The 18,674-nt window shown below is 39.9% G+C and overlaps 1 protein-coding gene across 1 annotated transcript in view; it reads right to left on the bottom strand.

Annotated features, from left to right (window-relative positions):
- rtn4r (reticulon 4 receptor) overlaps positions 1-13,162 on the bottom strand; it is a 61,607-nt gene extending 48,445 nt beyond the window's left edge. The window contains exon 1 of the mRNA XM_084728386.1: positions 12,591-13,162. Within this exon, the coding sequence (XP_084584512.1) occupies positions 12,591-12,612 (22 nt within the window). The 5' untranslated portion in view covers positions 12,613-13,162. The remainder of the gene's footprint in view (positions 1-12,590) is intronic.
- Between the last annotated feature and the right edge of the window lie 5,512 nt (positions 13,163-18,674).

The following is an 18,674-nucleotide window of genomic DNA, read 5'->3' as shown; positions in this document are numbered from 1 at the left end:
AAGGAGATGCATCTTGTGATTCTAGCTGCCGGATTGTTTAGAATAAAGACAAGAACCAGGTAGTTATCATGATCATGGATTGCTACCATATGGCTGAACAGACAAACACCATCAAACACTACTGAAGCTGATACCCTCCAACACAAAGTATAAGGATTAAGTTGTCAAACCATCATCCATGGTGCAGAAACACATTCTCTTAGAAATATGGGTTATTAGAAATAAAGGCTCCATTTGCTTTTGAAGAGGGCTCAATTAAGAACCCCGTTTGGAAGAAAGGTTTCTTCATGGCTGTTATCTAAATTTAGACAATGGGTAATTATAGCATATATTGTTAAAATGATGAATTACTACAGTATAGAATCAATGAGATTCATCTGTAAAATACAATATGGTGAAGAAGTAGAGTTATGCATGAAACCATTATAAACATATATTTCTAGATCCCCCTGGATGGGTTCTAGATATAACCTGTGGAATATAACGGATTTCTCTGTAGATCACCCTGGGTGGGTTCTTGTTAGCACCCCAAGAAGCTGGAGAAGTTTTGGATAGAACCCCCAGAGCGGGGATGAGGAGGAACCATTTCACCATAGAACTTAAGGTACCTTTTCCACCAAATTATCTCTGGTTTTTGAACTGGTTTCGCTCAAGATCACTGGAACCTTGGTGCTTTCGTGAACCAGCCCACATTTTCACCAGTTTCAAGTAGAACCATTGTAATCAAGGATGTCATCATCAGAGTTGTTGCACAATGCACAAAAACCTGCAGAATGTCACACGCTCACTTTGGTTGCCGAACTAAACCTGCTATTTTTGGTTCCAGCTGGGAAACAACTTTTCAGCGAATGAAACAGTTCATTTTTGGTGGAAATGATCCAGGTGCTTGAAACATAATTGGGCCTATTCCATGTTAGTGGAGAAGGCCTGTGAGTGAGTTTTAGATGAAAGCTGTGTAATATAAAAGGGTTCTCTGTATAACAACCTTGGTAGGTTCTCGTTTGCACCCTTAGAAGAACCACCAGAGAGGGTTTTGAGTGTAACCTTTCACAGATGGGTCTAGGTATAGCCCTTTAGTTTGTTTAGGTACTGTGTTGAACCCACTGAAAGGGTTCTAAAAGGTTCTACCACCACCATCATTACGACCAAGCTGGAGCGCACCATCATCTAATCAACTGATTTTAGTCTTCAAACAGCTGATTAGTCGAGTCAGGTGTCCTGTTGGTTGGTTGGAGCAAAAACTTGCATCGGCCCTTTATGGAATAGTTTGGACATACCTGTCTTATGGGGACTAGTTGAAGGACCTGCACAGTTCTGGTAACTCTTTTATTTCTAAGAGTGCAGCAACAAGGGATGCTTACCACAAACGTTGTAGTTGAAAAAGGAAAAAAAAGAGGATAAAATAAGGGGGGAAAAAATCAGCTTTCAACTCTCTCAACATGCTGTATACAACGGTTCATGACCTCGTGTTTTGATTCAGCCTTGAATGACACTCTGGTTCATGGGATTTAAATCCATGAATGACATATGGTCCTGTAGTCCACGCAAGCCTCATCAGTGGAGGAAAATCCATGTCCGCCTCTCTCCTGCCAGCTACCGGATACATCCTGAATCCCCGTCTATCATCATCCCTCTATCTTCCCAACCCCCCACCCCCACTGTTTCCCCTGAGCCTAGCAGATTACAGATATCATTATAATGGACGTCCTGGCAGGCTAGCTGCGGTCACATTTAATTTGCCGTGGCCTGATATCTACACAAGATAATCAGCATTTACACCTGAGAGTGAAGACAGAAAGATGAGCGACGGTGTGTATGTGGTTGAGGTAGTAATAGAATTAGAAAGAGAAGAATGACCAACACAATGTGAGAGGAGTAAGAGATTGCCAGAGTGAAGGAAATATCGTAAAGAATTGGAGGGAAATACGTACACAATCCACAGGGACAAAAGGGGGAGTACCAGTGAATTGCACTTGTCAGATTTGCATTTTAATAAGAATGACCTACTTTGGGCCCCTGAGATGACTGAGAGCGAGACCTGATTCAAGTGAACGGCCCTGAACACAGACGTTACATCTTAGCTTGCAGGGAGCTACCTTTCCCTCGCACTGTATTTTGCTTTGCCAGGGCAGCCCTGTCCAATTACATGCAGATAAACAATAGTGTTGTTCTTTCAAAGCGAAGGTTATGGGGCACTCTTATTGTAGCAGACAAGTGGGATCTTCATTGATTCCACTTTTGTGCTTGTGAGTATGTTTAGAAAGTCTTACCTTTCTCCTGCAGCAGTTTCAGGATTATGCATTTCCTGCTCGACAAATCCTTTTACTCCCACATGCCATTGAGGCCATTGATTTGTGTATGAAAGAAAGTTATGTCTGCCATGTAAAAATTGGCCACTAAAACAGGTATATATTACATATGTTTAGCACCTACAGAATGAGCTTTCACATCTATAACAGATCAATTTCCCCTGAGCCAAGGAGCGACGACCCATTTCCTTTGAAGGGCTCCACATACATATTTCAGCTGCAAACTAGCCACCAAGCTCACAGGGAGTTTCTCAGAGGCTTTGTTCTACCACAATTTTAAATGTAAGGATAGTTGAGTAAATTAATTTTCTTTTCAGCTCAGGCCTCCTGCTGAATAAGTCAAGCAATTCCACTTGTTCCTAATGCCAAATTTCCTTCTTTAATGTTATGGTCATTAAGACTTTCATGAAATAAAACTCAATTTTTATACTATTTATGGTTATCATTTTCTGTTTTAGGCACTGAATGTATTTATTAGCAATGGACAATTTTGAAAAAGTATCTAATTGAGAGTAGACACGATTTTGACTGATATTGCAACTGTGATATGAATTGGAATACTAAAATTGATGATAAGTTTACATTATTATTTTCATTTTAATTGAAAAACATATTGAAATGATTATGGTGTGATTTTTGTGGGGATCTGCACCAAACAAAACTGTTTTCCTAAGTCTGTCAATGATCCAGCTGAGAACTGGTTCCATCCCTCAGAATAATATACCTCTGAGATTATTAATTTCTTTTGTCGTTGCCAGCATGTTTTTCTGACAGTTGCGCACTGCAAAGTGACATCAAACTTGTGTGTCTATGTTGTTGCAAACTTGCAATAACAACAAGAGGTCTTAGTGGCGAGAAAGAAACAGTCCAAAGTGTGGCTTCATTTCACAAAGAAATATGACAACAGCGCCAGTTGTAATGTCTGTAAAATTAAGGGTGGAAACACCAGCGTTATTCTGAAATATCTTTCTAAGCAACATGGGCTTAAATTCCAGGAATGCCATGTATTGTATTTGACTCTCCATGCACGAGTTCCACTGCTTCCCAACCGAGCACTTACAGAGGAGAAATATCCTCTTATAATAACATTAGCGCCACACAGGCAGGCTTAGCAAATTGTTTCTTTGACTAAGGAACTCTAAATGAAAACAAAGGCTGTACAAATATTCTCGCATTTCATAAAGTTCAGTTGATGATACTGTTGCTACAGATAGCTCCTAACTGCAGCTAAATTAAACAGTGGTTAAACTGCAGAGTTTCTCTAAACCTGTGTGCCTTTTTTTCTACTCTGTTTGTACAGTGTGTTCAGACTCAGAGATAATAAAACAATAATTAAACTGACACTGAAAACGTTAAAACATTACTATTAATTTTCTGCATTTTTCTTCAGTGGATCCTTTTTAATTTTTGGAAGGAAGTAAAGGAAAAAGAAGAAGCAGCAATCATAGAGTGACCTGTTGGATACAGAGCTGCAGATGACCAACTTCACTGCTCCCTGCTGCTGTGTTGACGACAACTCTGTATGTGTGCAGCAGGTAATCAGATAGTGGTAGTAAATTACTATTGACAGGCTTATTTTATTAATGCCTGAGTGTGTTTTTTTCTATGTAAACACTGAAAACTTAAGGATTCTTAAAAGAAAATTTGAATAAAACAAGACTGTAAAAGTCAAATAGCTAGACTGTAATCAAAAGACACACTGGTGTTTGCCACCAACCCAAAGCTTCTGTATTTGACGACCTGGACTCAACAATAAACTATATTTTTCTCCATAATGTCTTATTATTATACTGCCTTTGAAGGTATACTGTGCAAGATTTTTCTGAAAACAATGCATAGACCCATACATAAAAAAAATTCTCTCAATCATCTATCTATCCATCCATCCTATCTATCTAATTATTGGTTTGTCTAGCCTGTCTCCACCCTCTCTGTCATTAAGTGGGCTCCTTACTCCGTCATCTCAAGGTGCTTCTTTCTTTCACCCCATGCTGCAACTGCCCTTTGAAAGCTTGCTAAAATATGCAGCCTCTGAATTCAGCATACACTGTTTGTCCTTCACTTAAAAACACCCGTATATGCAGCTATTTATGCGAGTCAGAGTCCTTCTGAAGAGGGCCTTTGGACCTTTGCCTCGAATGAAGATAAATAACAAGAAGAATAGAATCCAACAATGCAGAGAAAGGTGACCCCCTGCATTTCAACAACATATTGCCAGGGATTGAGTAAGACACAGCATCAATATACTAACTCCCATCTGTTGAGTTTGCAAACTAATCACAACAACAGGCAGACTCACTTAGGATGATCAAGAGGACTGGTAGGGACTCCATTTTTGCGTCACTGGCGCTAATAAAAAAATCAACACGGCTAAAAATACCAGTGAATATTTATCCATCCGTGGAGGAGAGAAATCTGAGGTTCTTCCTCAGGGTATCCTCCCTCTGAAATACTCGCTTGAACATTTCACAGCCCTGCTGTTAAAAGCGATGCAGCCAATATTGACTGAGTGCAGACTTCAGATCAGGTCATATGTCAGCAAAATGTGGCTAATTATATCAAAATGTCCTCCGTCTTTAGTGAAGCCAAGTATTGATGGACCTGCCTCTTTGCCACCATCAAGGTCTCTGCTGTAGATCTATGAGAACTGACTTACACATCATGTACACTGCATATACAACGTTTAGACAGTCAATAATATGTAGCAAATTGTACTTTGTATCAAATCAGGCAAAAACTATAAACAATATGTTCTTTATTAAACAGTATTAGACCCTCGTTAGACTTTCTTAAAGGGTAATTTGGGACACGGCACAAGAGAACTGTACTGTAAATATTCATCTACTTCTATAATTTTGGCCTTGACTTGGAAAATCTGATTCAAAAATTGATTTAAAATGGAGACGTAGAGAACCTGTAATAAAGCCTAATAAAGGGTCTAATACTGACTTATAGAGAGAGAGAGAGATTATTTCTAGTACAGCTTGCTTGTCTTACAGTGTACTGTAAAATAAAATGTGACTATTTATGTGACTGTCAATTATATCATTAAAAAATCTACTTATGAATCAATCTGTCAGGGTTTGACAGATATGACAGGAGACAGTGTGATTATTTTGTTTAATAGTCTTGACTTTTGAATATGACAACTTTTATGCCCCTTTCTCTTTACAAGTAGTTATCTTTTTTTTATTCACTGAATCAGCATTGATATTCAGATATTCAACCTCCATTCAAACTAAAAACATCTTTTTAAATGAAAAACCCACAGAGATTTCAGGGATTTTTAGACTGTTGAGTCTAGCTGTGAATAAAAAGGAGCTTGCGGGATATCATACCAATTCAGCTGTAAATAAAAGGCCAACACCGCGCACAGTATCTCTGTAGCTACGGGTGTTTGGTGTTGATCAGTTATGCTAACCCTCCTCCTAACACTGTGATCAATGACATTGTACTTGTGCTCCTGTCTTGGATCAGGCAGCCACTTTATCTATCTGAGTGGCACTGCAGCCTGCAAGAAGGAGTAGCGGAGCAGGGTTGACTTATAAGGCTGACAACGGCTCCATTCATGCGTCTAATTTAAGAGCGGCTTCTGCTCTGTCTAATTAACAATTTACTAGGCCATCAGTCAGCCGCCCCATTGTGGTATAATCAGCGTCACCGACGTTCAGCCAGCTCGGTGCACACTTTTGGATCTGCAATGGGATTAGAACAACCATACAACTTTCATGGATACACAGACGGAAAAGTGGGCACGCCGAGTTCCAAGGACGCAGCAAGAACAGTGGTGTGAAACCTCAGACTGAAAGATGACACTGTGCCGTGGAGTGAGATGGGCAACGTGTTCGACAAATTAGCCAGCTCTGTTTGTGCATGCTAGGCGCTCCGGTGCCATAATGTTCTTGCCGTGTTAAAGGGATCAACAGATGCACGTTTCATCCCCTCGAGGGGGGGATTGCTGCCTGACTGGTACGTATCTCGACTCCAGTGCGAATGCAGCTCTGATGCAACTGCATATTGTATGGAAATTTCCCTTGTCTTTTATTTAAGTGTTGGGCTTTGGCACATTGGAGGTTTTGATCTGCTCTGTCATGCATAGGCACCTTTAAAGGATTATGATACAGTGTCAGAGTGGATTTTTGTAAAAAGACACAAATAAATCCCCCCATAAAGACTCCACCCGCCTCACCACCCTAAAGTTGCGTAACCCTAATTCTTCTGGTCCTCCCTTTTCTCCCACAGCCTCCTCAAGACAAGAGCCAGCACTTATTGTTAGCTTTTATTTTTTAATTTTAAGCGAGGAGTGTGATGGGGGGGGGTTAGCATCTCTGCTCGTTGTCCCTCCAAATATTCTGACAGAAGAATAATAACCCACAGAGAGGATTAAGGACTGGTAATCTGGGGGAATAGTGTATTCCATTTCTACTGATTTCTGTGTATTTTCGCCCCTTAGCTTCCTCTGTATAAACAAATAGAATTTTACTCGTTTATCCACTTAGTTCCTCTGTCTTGCTGATTAGCAGTGAAGGGCTGGGAGGCTGGGATAACCTAGAGCGGATAGTTCCAAGGATATCCGAGGCCAGCATGCTTGTGTGTGTGTTTGTGTGTGGGTATCAGCGGGAATCTGTGTGTGTGTGCGTGCATGTACTGTATAAACAAATGCAGTGCTACTTGAAGGGCGCGGCCAATTAAAAGAAGCCCCTGAAGGAGCGTGCTCATCAGGATGCAGTGAACATAGCAGATCCGCTCTCAGATAGCCTGCTGCAGTCTGTCACTGTAACTAAGGCATTAGGCATTAATACCACCAAGGCTATGTAGCACAAAATATTGACATCTTCATCCTTTAGACATTGAACAATCGATGGGAAATATGAATACAATGTCTCACAGGATTATAAATGGAGGAAAAATCCAAAACATTTTTAAACACGAACCATATTTTTTGCACAAACTCTCCCTGTATCTTGCATGTGTTGTGACTGATAATTAGGGCCTGATCAGTACTGAGTTTCTGAGGCTGATGCTGATGCCAACAATATAGGGAAAAAAAAATTCTGATATTGATATATTAACTGATATTCTTTGTACAGATGTGTATGTGTCTGTTTATAGAGAGAGATATACACACACATATATACCTGTGACAAAGATATGTAATGGAGGCAGGACATTTTAGAGTTAAACAATAAATGTTATTGTCCAAAATAGGGACAAGTTGAAGTTTAACTGTCCTTATTCAACAAATGCTGCAATTACTGCCATTTCAGACTATTAATTATCATTTAATAGACTTTTTTATTGTTTAATTTAGTAAAAGACATTAATCAATTCATGATTAATCATTTAACAACTGTAGTTCAAAATGATATCATGCAATAAAATGGTAAACATTCAGAATAAAATATATTGAATATACATTAAATGCTTCCTATAATGCTAATGAATGAAAACAATCAACAATCAAAATGCATTACTTTCTGTAATGCATTTCAGTTTGTTTAATTGGAATGTTTAATTGGAAGATGACAAATTGTAACATGTCCAGAAATTGGTGATTAGACTGTAATAAAATATGATTTTAAATTAAATATGTACAGGTTCAAATAATTACATGTCAAAACTAAAGTTCTGATTTTAATTCAGTGACTCTCCTGAGATGTCATTATATCATGCAGTAGTGCATGACATGAAAAGGACAATTAGATTTTGGACATATTTAGAAGGATAAAAACTTTTTTGGCAGGTTTTTAATACCATTATCAAACAGTTATTATACTTAACTTTTGTATGTTGCATGTGTTGTGACAGATAATGCAATTGTCCTAATTCAGTTGGATATGAAATCATAATTAACATTTTAAACAGTTGAAACAATTATACAGTATAACATTAATGATAATCTTGCAGTGTTGAGTCATTGCAATATGTCCATGAACTGGCTGATTAGACTATAATGAATGAATGTGATCTACCGCATTACCACACAAACTGTCATGCATTACATAAAACTTCAAATAATTACATGTCAAAAGTAGATCTCCTTATTTTAATTCAGCAACAACTCCCTAGAGATGTCATTATATCATGCAGTAGTGCATTACATGAAGAGAACAATTAGATTTTAGACATATTTAGAAGGATAAAAACTCTTTTTAGGCAATACCAGTATCAAACACTTACTACACATCTGTTGCTGCAAAACTTTAATTATGAATCTGGGTGATTAGGTAAATAAATAATTGGATGGGGATGTTATTGACTTGTTAGATAAACAAGGAGATTCTGTTGTGATGGAACAAAAAAAAAAAAACCCTGCAGTGCCGTGCCGATAAGACAGAGACAAGTGGAACCAAGCCTGAATGTCTGCAATGGAGCCAATTACCCTTAAAAACTGCCTTCTGTATTTCTCCTCATTTTCTGCCTCTGGTGGAAACCCAGAGGACAACACTGATGTGCTTTGTGGAAGAACACAATTGAATTGCTGAGCCAACCGACCTCCTGTTAACCATCTTCAGATTCTGATTTTGGTTTGCTTGGGTTGAAGCCAAACCACATGTTGCACTCATCACAGTTGACTCCTGTTGACCCCAAAAACTTCACCACGGAAGGGGGGTAATAACCAATCTGTGACCTGTATCGACCTCTATTGGTGACCAGCAGGAATTGCAACAACATTAGCAGAACTTATTATCTCTCCTTCTTCAAGCTTGCTCAGGTCTCCGGTACGGGTAATGAGGCTTATTAGTCTTCATAGCTGAGAGGTCTTGCTCATATAGCACTATCTTCAATTGTTAAAGACTTTGGGAAAAAGTGAATAAATGAGACCAGGGAGACTGGGAGGGTCATGAAATTCAGGCTGAATAACCTAGAAATGAAAGCCAGAAATCTCAGCACCTGGCAGAGTAATCAATGAGTCAGTCGTATTGATCAACAACCTTCCAGGCTACAGATATATTATGGTCATTTTGCACTGTAGGGAGTTAAAAAATCCTTCATATTCCCCCCCGTCAATGCCTTAAGAAAGGAGTTGTGCTTTTATTGGTCTCATTGCTGACCTTAGCCACTTAAGAAAAGAAGAAAGAATAAGAACTCGCAAGAATGGAAATACATCCCTCATCGACAGAGTCTGACTTTGCCGCATCATCCATACGGATGACATATGTGATGAGAGACACTTTAACAAGAAACCACAGGGGGGATAAGTCATGATAAGTTTCATTACATCCACACTCCTCAATTTCACATGCTTTCTCTCTTCCTTTCCTGCTGCCTTTCTTTCTCTTCCTCAGACCTCCCCATATACTCAAAGAGCACTGCACCCACACACACATTATCCCTCACAGCCCTCCCCCTGTGCTCATATATACACCCATACAAACACAAAGATGGATCAATTCCACATTCTCTTTCAGGATGCGGAAGATGCCGTGTCTCATTGTCAGTTTATGGCACGATGTTTGATCCCACCTAATGCAGCTATGCAAATCAGCTATTGTTATTGCCATCTTTCTCTTTACAGCTTGATACGTTCTGAACAATTATCTCACCACGTCAGACGGTGCATCTTGTGGCCTATTTTTTTTAAAAAATAGGGCAGAGTTTTTTGGCAAGGCACTGCCAAAATATTAACAAAAGTTAACTAATTGAAAAAATGTCCTCATTGTTGTTGTAGTGGTTTAAAACTCCTGAAGAGAAAGCTTTCAGTTCCACCGTAATGGTTTTATCCATTCATTTGGGCTTTATTGGCTTTGCTTGGCAGTAGACAGGGAGCAACGGCACCCCCGAGCAACAGCTTTCCCACAGAGTCATTTGATCATATGCTGACTGGCTGAAAAAGAGTGCAAATTAAAGTCCCTCCTCACTCTGACACCTTAAACACAAGACACGACAGGCCATATTTTCTCCGCCAAATCAGCAGCCTGAAAGATGGATACTAGTTATAATTGCAGCAGCAAATAAAAAAAAGGCAGACATATAGGTGTGTGTCAGGAGCCTGGTGCTAAATCACACCAGCAGTTGGATGATGAAAACCTGCCTGAAGGGTGTGAGGGACCCAGAGCCATTCTGTGCCAATGAAGGGGTGTGCACTTGAATTTGCATCACCCTGTGACATATCAAAGAGAATGCACAAGTAGATGTGTCTCTTTGATTCTGCTAGTTGTGAAATGCAAAGTTAGTCTGTAGGCCCACAATAATCTGCAGCTTTCTTCCCATAATCCTGCAGTTTTAGCCAAGTAATGAACAACGTGAGGAAGAGCGAGTGTGTACAGCATGTTGCATAAGCACTGTGTGTGTGTGTGTGTACACACTCTTACAAATGAGGGTTCAAAAGGGTTCTTCCTGAAAGGCTGAGGTTCTACCCTTAACTATTTGCTTGAAGAAAGGGCTCATCAAGGGTCATCTATTAAGAACCCCTTTTTATCCAAAGAACCCTTTGGAAAGAAAGAGCTCTTTAGGAATTGTGGAAATCCTACAAGAACTTTTTCATCAAGGGTTTGTCATGGGGTCTTTGTAACACAACATAAAGGGTTCTCTGAAGAACCGATGAGTGGTGGTGAGTTCTAGAAAAAATCTTTGGAATATAAACGGGTCTTGGTAAAACCCTCTGAGTGGGTTCTACCTAAAACCTTTGGAACATAAAAGGGTTCTTGGTAGAACCCCCCCTGGGTGGGTTCAAAAGAAAGCCATTGGAACATCAAAGGGTTCTTGGTAGAAGCCCTGTGTGGATTCCACATAAAACTTTATGAATAAAAAAGTTCTACAAAGAACCCCCTGTGTGGGATCTAGATAAAACTTTTCAAATACAAAAGGGTTCTTTGTAGAACACCCATGGGTCAGTTTCTTGTTAGTAACCAGAAGGTGGAAAGGTTCTAGATTGAATCTGCAGAGAAGGTTCTAGGTGGAGCCATTACACCATAGAAAAGGTTCTCTGTAGAACCTCTCATGTAGGGGCTCGTTGGATTTCTTTCTCAAATGGTTCTATAGGTAACCCTTCATGTTTTGTTCTAGTAAGAACTCTGAAAGGGAACCTTTATAAGATAAGATGCACCTTTATTGGTTGAAAATGAATTGTTTTGACACAACAGCATAAAGTCACAGCACAAGCAGAAATGTAACAAAAAAGAGATGGTTCTAACAGGAACCACAAAGGGTTCTCCTCTGGGGATAAGCCGAAGAACCCTTTGTGGTTCCAGTTAGCACCTTTATTTCTCAGAGTGTAGGGGTGGGGCAGGGTGGAGATGAGGGTTTTCCAGCAGCTTTTGATGGAACAAATTGGATGTTACATACATGCACTTATCTCATCGTGGTGCTGCTTAACAAACATCACACGCCATGTCAGTGTTCTCCTCTCTGCACTGCATTAAACATATTTACACAACACAGACACGGCTACACTCAGGCGTGCAGGAACACACACGCACTGATATGCCAGGTGCTTCCTCCTCCCTCCCTCCCTCTCTCCCTCCACCTATCGGCGCACACACACACACACACACGCACGCACAGCCCACGGCGTGCTCCTGCCAAGAAATGAAATTCTCAGCCATTCCGGCGGGAATGTAAGAGCATTCCTGTCCTCATTAGAATAACTCCACGTCCAGTCGGTGATAAGGCCCAATTTCCTGTCTTTTTGGCGTCGCCCTGAGTGGGACGATGCCACAGAAACACCAATTACACGCCAAGGAGCTGGAGAGTGAGGCGGTATTATTGGGCCGCCAAGCGGACCATCTGCAGACTTCATCAAAAGCTCAGCCCACAGTGTCCAGACGGGCTGATCGGATGCCCGGGTTAAGTTGCGATATCATGCAGAGCATATTGACCGCCACAAACACTCCACGGCCTCTCACTCTCTCCTCGCTCTCACGCACACGGTTACGCACACGCACACAAAGAGATAAAGACAGAGAAAGGCACGCACCAAATCTGCTCTGAATTATGACTCAATTAAGAGCTACTGAGTCAAGGTCGTTTACAGCCGCAATATCCACTAGTGATATTGACGCTGCTTGTTAGTCCGCTCCACAAATACAACAATAATGTGTTACTGTGCAGATTAGGTGCGTTTTTGCGCATATTGTCAGTCATGTACCAGTTTAAGCAAACCCCGCAGGAGCCAGCAGAGTAAACTCCAATTAGGACATCTGATTTATCTTTGCTTGTCTGCTCTCCACAGTGCCCGATGTGGATTTTATCACTGCGCAGCAACCCAGCAGGGTCCTCCTGTCTGCTTTATGTGAAAACTTTACAAAGACGTCTTTTTGTCTATTAATTTGTACTCACCATCAATAATAACGGTCTTCATGATTTAGATGGGGGTGAAATCCAGAAGCTGTAGCTATAAATCCAAGTCGAATGAATCCCAGCGTGTGTGCGCAGACAGATAGGATATCCACGCGTTGTTTATTGCAATTTATGGGTAATTGCAAATCCAGTGCACGGCGGGAGACGGACAGCCTAAAGCACCCTTCCTGCACCCTTCAAACTTTAGCCGTAGGTCTTCCCGAGTGGGGAGCCACGTCTCCGGCTGCACCCGAGCTCAGTCATTTGGACGAGGGATTAGAAAATAGTCAGCAATAAACATCCAAACTGGGATCAGTAGACTCGACAACACCAGTCGACACCTCCCCAAAAATATAGGACGCGCAAAAACAGAGAAGAAGTGTTAACGCAGGAGAGAAGTGGAGAATCAACGACACAGGCAAAAAATCAGTATTGGATCCATGTTTTTGAAATCGCAGAAGCACATATCCAGTCCGATCACTTCTTGCCCCGCTGTATATTTCCACAAGTAGACGGAGAAAAGTGTTGGTGGAGGATGCGCACGGATGTCGGCCGCACTGGTGAGCATCAGTGTGCGTTTACCGCGGGGAGGGAGGGGAGGGCGGGGCGGCGAGGTGCGTTTGGCGGAAAGAGAGAGAAAGAGGGAGAGAGAGGAGTCAGAGATGAATGTTTTATTGGCATATAGCACGCTGCAAGAAATATTCACCTTAAATCTCAAAGAATTTTCATATGGCAAAACAGAATTTATGTGTTTCTTTCATTTACAGTATTTTCTGCCTGGTTTCACTCTAGTTATTTATGGAAAATCTCTAACACAAACAAAACTGTGCTGGAAAAATAAGTTAGTTTACATGAATGTTGGACTTTAAAGAATTTATGAGTGAATGTGAGGCTTAATATCTTATTCAGACAGACATTTCTTGCAGCGCAGGACTGCGCTCTAATGAATGTTTTATGTGCAGGGTGGTGATGGGTGGGTAGGTGGGAGGGTGGGAAGGTGACGTGAGGCGAATCTATTTGGATCGGACACGGCCAGGCACGCACATGCATACGAAAATACCCCCAAAAGGCAGGCGAGGAGCCAGGCCTGCTGGTGGGACCCGCGCTTCCTCCCGGGGAATGGACAATTTGGCTCTTCTCATGTCGTAGGCGGAGTTGTTAAAAAGCGGCAGAAAAAAAACAACAACAGAGATTTCAGTTCTGCTTGGTTAACCGGACAGACAGAAACATCTCAAATCCTACCCTGAGACCTGGGAGTTTTACAAAAAAATGTTATCCTGACGTGTTTTGTTTTTGTTTTTTCTTTTTTCCTCTAAGCTGGTAGAAATGCTGCATTTTCTTTCTTTTGTTCCCATTATAATTAATTTATCTTATTTTGAAAAAAACATTGTAGCTGTTTTTATTATTATTATTATTATTATTATTATTATTATTATTATTATTATTATGTTTCAACATAGGCAGACATTTTTTTCCTCTGTTTTTTTTTCCATATGGGAAGTCAAAGTGTCTGCCTGTATGTTCATACAGAGAATCCAACATTATACATTCCGTTTCCTTGCATTTGAAGTGATAATGGCTGCTTTTACAAAGTGATTAGACTATAGAGCAGCACAGACACACTCTGGCAGTGCTGATTGGACCGAAGATCAGTTCACAGTCGCTCCCATCTCTGTCTGCAGCGATGCTCGGTTTGCTGAGACCCAGGAGGATTGGATTCACTCAGCAGCGGCGCTATTATCTTTAGGTAGCACACGCCCCCTACCGGCAAACTGCAAAAATAGATGGACAGAGACAGAGAGGCCTCGTCTGTGGAAGATGATTCCCTGCTTGCCCTGAGAGACAGCAAGAAATCATACTGTATGTGTGTGTAGGCTCTGGCAGATAAATGACTGAATGCACAGTGGACAGCATGCTGTATGTATTTATTACATTTCCTACAAGGGAATCTGGATTATTTCCATTTCCTGGCATGTGTATTCATAATGAAACATGGGAAACCTTCCAAAATTCTCAGTCTTTCAGTTCATACACTGTAAAAATAATATATTGGTTTTAACTTTAAAAAAAACAGTCAGTGTGCAGGCTGCCTCAAACTTTTAAGTTGACTGAATTTAAAGGAGAAATATGTTACAAGTACACATCCAAAAATGAGAACTGCAGTCCTAATAGTGAGTTGGAGCCATGTTAAAATCCTATGTAATATACAGTCTGTAGTTGAAGGGAGTTGTTTCACATGCAGTGTAAGTTGATCAGCTGTGTATAACTGTCAGTTGTCTGTCAATGTAAAGGTAAACCATTTATCTCCCCTAAAAACCCCAATTCTCCAAAAATATACACTCTGGAGTGACTGCCTGCCAGACTCAATTAACATTTTGCTCAATTTAACTGTTATAAACATCTCCTTCTTCTAAAAGATCACTAATTTAGTAATCACTAATGTTGTAATCACCAAGACTCGAGGTCGATGATGAGATGAAACAGAGACAGGAACATTGTGCATAACTTGGCATGTTTCCTTAATCTCTGATGACATATCACGGTCATCTTACAGTTCATTACAGTCAATATATTACAGATGTCTCCTTTAGAAAGACAACTTAAGGTCATTTTGTAATGATTCAAAACAAATAAACATATTGCTCTATTTGATTTTAAGTAGAACTTAACTCTTCAATTGCAAACATTACAAAAAAGTGTGATTCCCTTGATTTCATCGTACTGTGTTTTGTTAGAATCATAAAAAAAAGAAGGCTCTAAAACTCTGAATCAATTTATGCAGGAAAGTCTGCTAAAGTGCTGATCATGTTTCTTTAGAAACTTAAAATGAGTTGATTGAACCGTGAAGAGTACATTCATTCGACTCATCATTTGAAGTCAAAAGACTTACAGTTAGAAGATCTCATGTTTTTATTCAGAAAATAGAAATTTTAAGTCTAAATAACCTGAATAAATAACACTTGTGTATTTCTGTTAAGTTAATGAGAAAACATTAATTAATTCCACTAAATTCCTGAATGATTTTTTACAGTATCAGCCTAGCTGTTGAATTGTGACACATTTAGAAATAGCTTGCGTGTATTATGGGATATACTGGCACAGGATGAAATGCTTGCGTTAATTACACTATAGCGTGTAGACTGAGACTGCAAGAAGCCAGCAGATTACTTGAGGGAACAGGTGAATGGAAACCACAGCCAGGTGGGTGGTGTAGATGAGTGAGATGAAGGTATGTGCGGCAGGCTAATCCCAAGCTTACAACAACCACCAATATTGAATCACACCATCAGAATATGTCAGTGAGCCACTCGCCTGGTATTTGCTCACAGCGGAGACCGGCAGGGCCAGATGGCCAGTAGAGACACAGTCCAAAGCCACCGCAGCGACCCGCTGAGAACGAGGTCACCCCGCGAGAAAAGGAAATGTTGTCACCTTTCACAGTTGTCTCTGTCTCTCCTGCTTTATCTGAATGCAGCCGTGTGGGCAAACACGTGTGTGTGCATAATCCTTTCATGCATTTGTATGCTGCGTTTGTCTGTGCCCTGGAATGTACTGTAACAGACAGAGTGGCATTTCTGGTGCTGGATCTTCTCAGGCTTTCCACAAGAGAAAAGTAATAATAATAACAATAATGTTGAACTTTTATCACCTCAATTACCAAGGATGGAGGGAGCAGAGAGGAAACAGACAGAAGAAACATTCACATTTTTGCTGTACACTATAATCACTGTAAAAACTCATACAGGAAATTAGTGGAATTAACTCATATTTTCTCATTAACTTATTGTATAGACTTCTTATTTATTCAGGTTAATTAAACTAAATATTTCTAGTACTTCAGAACACTTGAAATGATGAGTTCAATCAACTCATTAAATGATGTTTCTGATCAGCATATCAGCAGAATTCCCAGCATGCATTGTTTGAGAAATAAAACTCCCCTGAGGGTCTTCACTTTTTTCATAGTTTTGAGAAAATATATGATGAAAACTAAGTCATGGTTGTTTGTTTTCACAATAAAGTGAGTGGTGAAGGTTAGTATTGAATTCAGTTGTGCTGAATTCATTTGCCCTTTATTTAAAATTTAATAAATTCACTGGGAGCAGTTTCACAAAATTTTTGTGCCAATGCTGGAACAAAGTTGTTCCAACAGGAGCAGCTGCAGCTGTAACTTGTGTAAAATGAAGAACTGACTCTTCAAACTGAGAAAATGTAAAAAGAAATCGACTTTTTCAGCGTGACTGAAAAGTTGTCGGTTCAACTTAATATCTTGAGCTTATTGAACATGTTTTCTCATGTACATCTGAATTTATGATCCATTTGACTAGAAGAGTTTATATTATTGTATTTTTATGTAGTTTGTTTTGAATTACTGCAAAAAAAATGACTTTTCATTTTCAGCCAACTTAAAATTTTGAGTCCGCCTGGTCACACACACACACACATTTAAATGTGTTAAAACATCAGACATGTGATATATTATGTTAAGTTGTGTACTTGAATTATCCCAAACTTTTCCAACAATGTTCAAACAAAGAGAATTGTAATTTATTCGAGGTAACGGTACATTTCCTAGTAGGGCTAGCACATTGCTAGTTGATACAACTTCTATGAAAACATGGGATACATTAGATACGTCAGAGAACGAGGGGAAATGATGAATATGATTTCTGCCTGAGCCATGTCACAGATTTTCATCAGCAGTAGTTTTTGTTTAAAAGTGATGAAATCTATCGATCTAACTACATCTTTTGTTGTTTTAATGTGAGAGAGACCACTAGCAGCAGAGTTTAAATATTAAGTTAAAACAAATAGTTTATTTTTACAGTGTACAGTGTCATAGTCCATACAAAATGTATTCCAGAGCAACCCACTTCTGGAGACATGTTTACATTGATGCTGTGAAATAACTTTTTTTGTATGGGGTAAGTAACTCTTAGCATAAAAAAAGAAACATCATTAAAAAGACAAGGACATGAGTTGCATATAAAAAAGGATCTTAATTAAGTCGCTGCGTACAGTGTTGACATGATCACAAAAATTGGCCTCAACAAGACATTCCCAGAGTATAACCCTTCCTTTAAATATATCCCCAGCGTGAAAAACACTCATTTGGCTCACTGGCTAAGATGTCTTTCTCTCCTCCCGGGAAGTGAAAGGTATACTGTAACTGATTACTATACCTCCCCCGGCTCATTATACAACATGCCCACTCACTCCTCCACTCATTCCATTATAGTATATCACAATGATATGCACCAGCAAGTGAAAAGGACACAGGTAAATTGTCATGGGAGCTTTGAGGCTGGAGGCCGTGCACATTGAGCGACTGTAAATTAACTAAGGGTGGATCGTTGCCATGTGTATGGAAAAAAAAAGGAGATTGGGGATCTTTAATTCATGACAGATAGTAATGAAATGAGTCCAGCTGTTTAGTCTCAAAGGCAGTGGATCCCTGGGCTGAGGCTCTATACTATTCTTTTCATCACAAGTCTGATGGATCAAACGGAGAACAGGGGCATAAATGACTTCCTTTGGTAATGGAAAAGCTAGTTGTGTCCCACTGCCACAGAAGCTATACAGTTGGATCAGTGTTAATTGCAGTATATGAATGTAAGATAATACTGAAAGCTTTTACTCACTCTAGTCACTCACTCGAGTCAATCAAAAACAGCTGTGACATTAAGTAAAATGTAAATATTCAAACTCAGCACAATAATTATTTTTTGTAAATAAAAAGAAAAAAGTTTGGACAGGGGCATTACACCTGTTCTTTTACTCAATAACCATTTGGGAAATGGACACAAACTGTTTTAGTTTTGAAAGTGACATTCTTTCTCATTCTTGCTTGATATATAACTTCAGGTGCTCAACAGTCCGGGGTCCCTGTTGTCATATTTTGTGCTTCATAATGCGCCACGCAGTTTCAGCGGGAGTCTGGTCTGGACTGGCGGCAGGTCAGACTAGTACCTGAACTTTTTTACTGCGAGGCAACACCTGGAACACGTGCAGAATTTGGCTTGGCATCTTCTTGCTGAAATAAGAAGCAAATGTTGCTTCAAAACCTGCATGTAACTTTGAGCA

This window comes from Lutjanus erythropterus, chromosome 10, assembly GCF_056507025.1.
Source record: "Lutjanus erythropterus isolate fLutEry1 chromosome 10, fLutEry1.hap2, whole genome shotgun sequence".
Taxonomy (NCBI): Eukaryota; Metazoa; Chordata; class Actinopteri; order Lutjaniformes; family Lutjanidae; genus Lutjanus; species Lutjanus erythropterus.
Note: the sequence above shows the minus strand (reverse complement) of the source record. Positions and strands in the feature narration are given on the sequence as shown.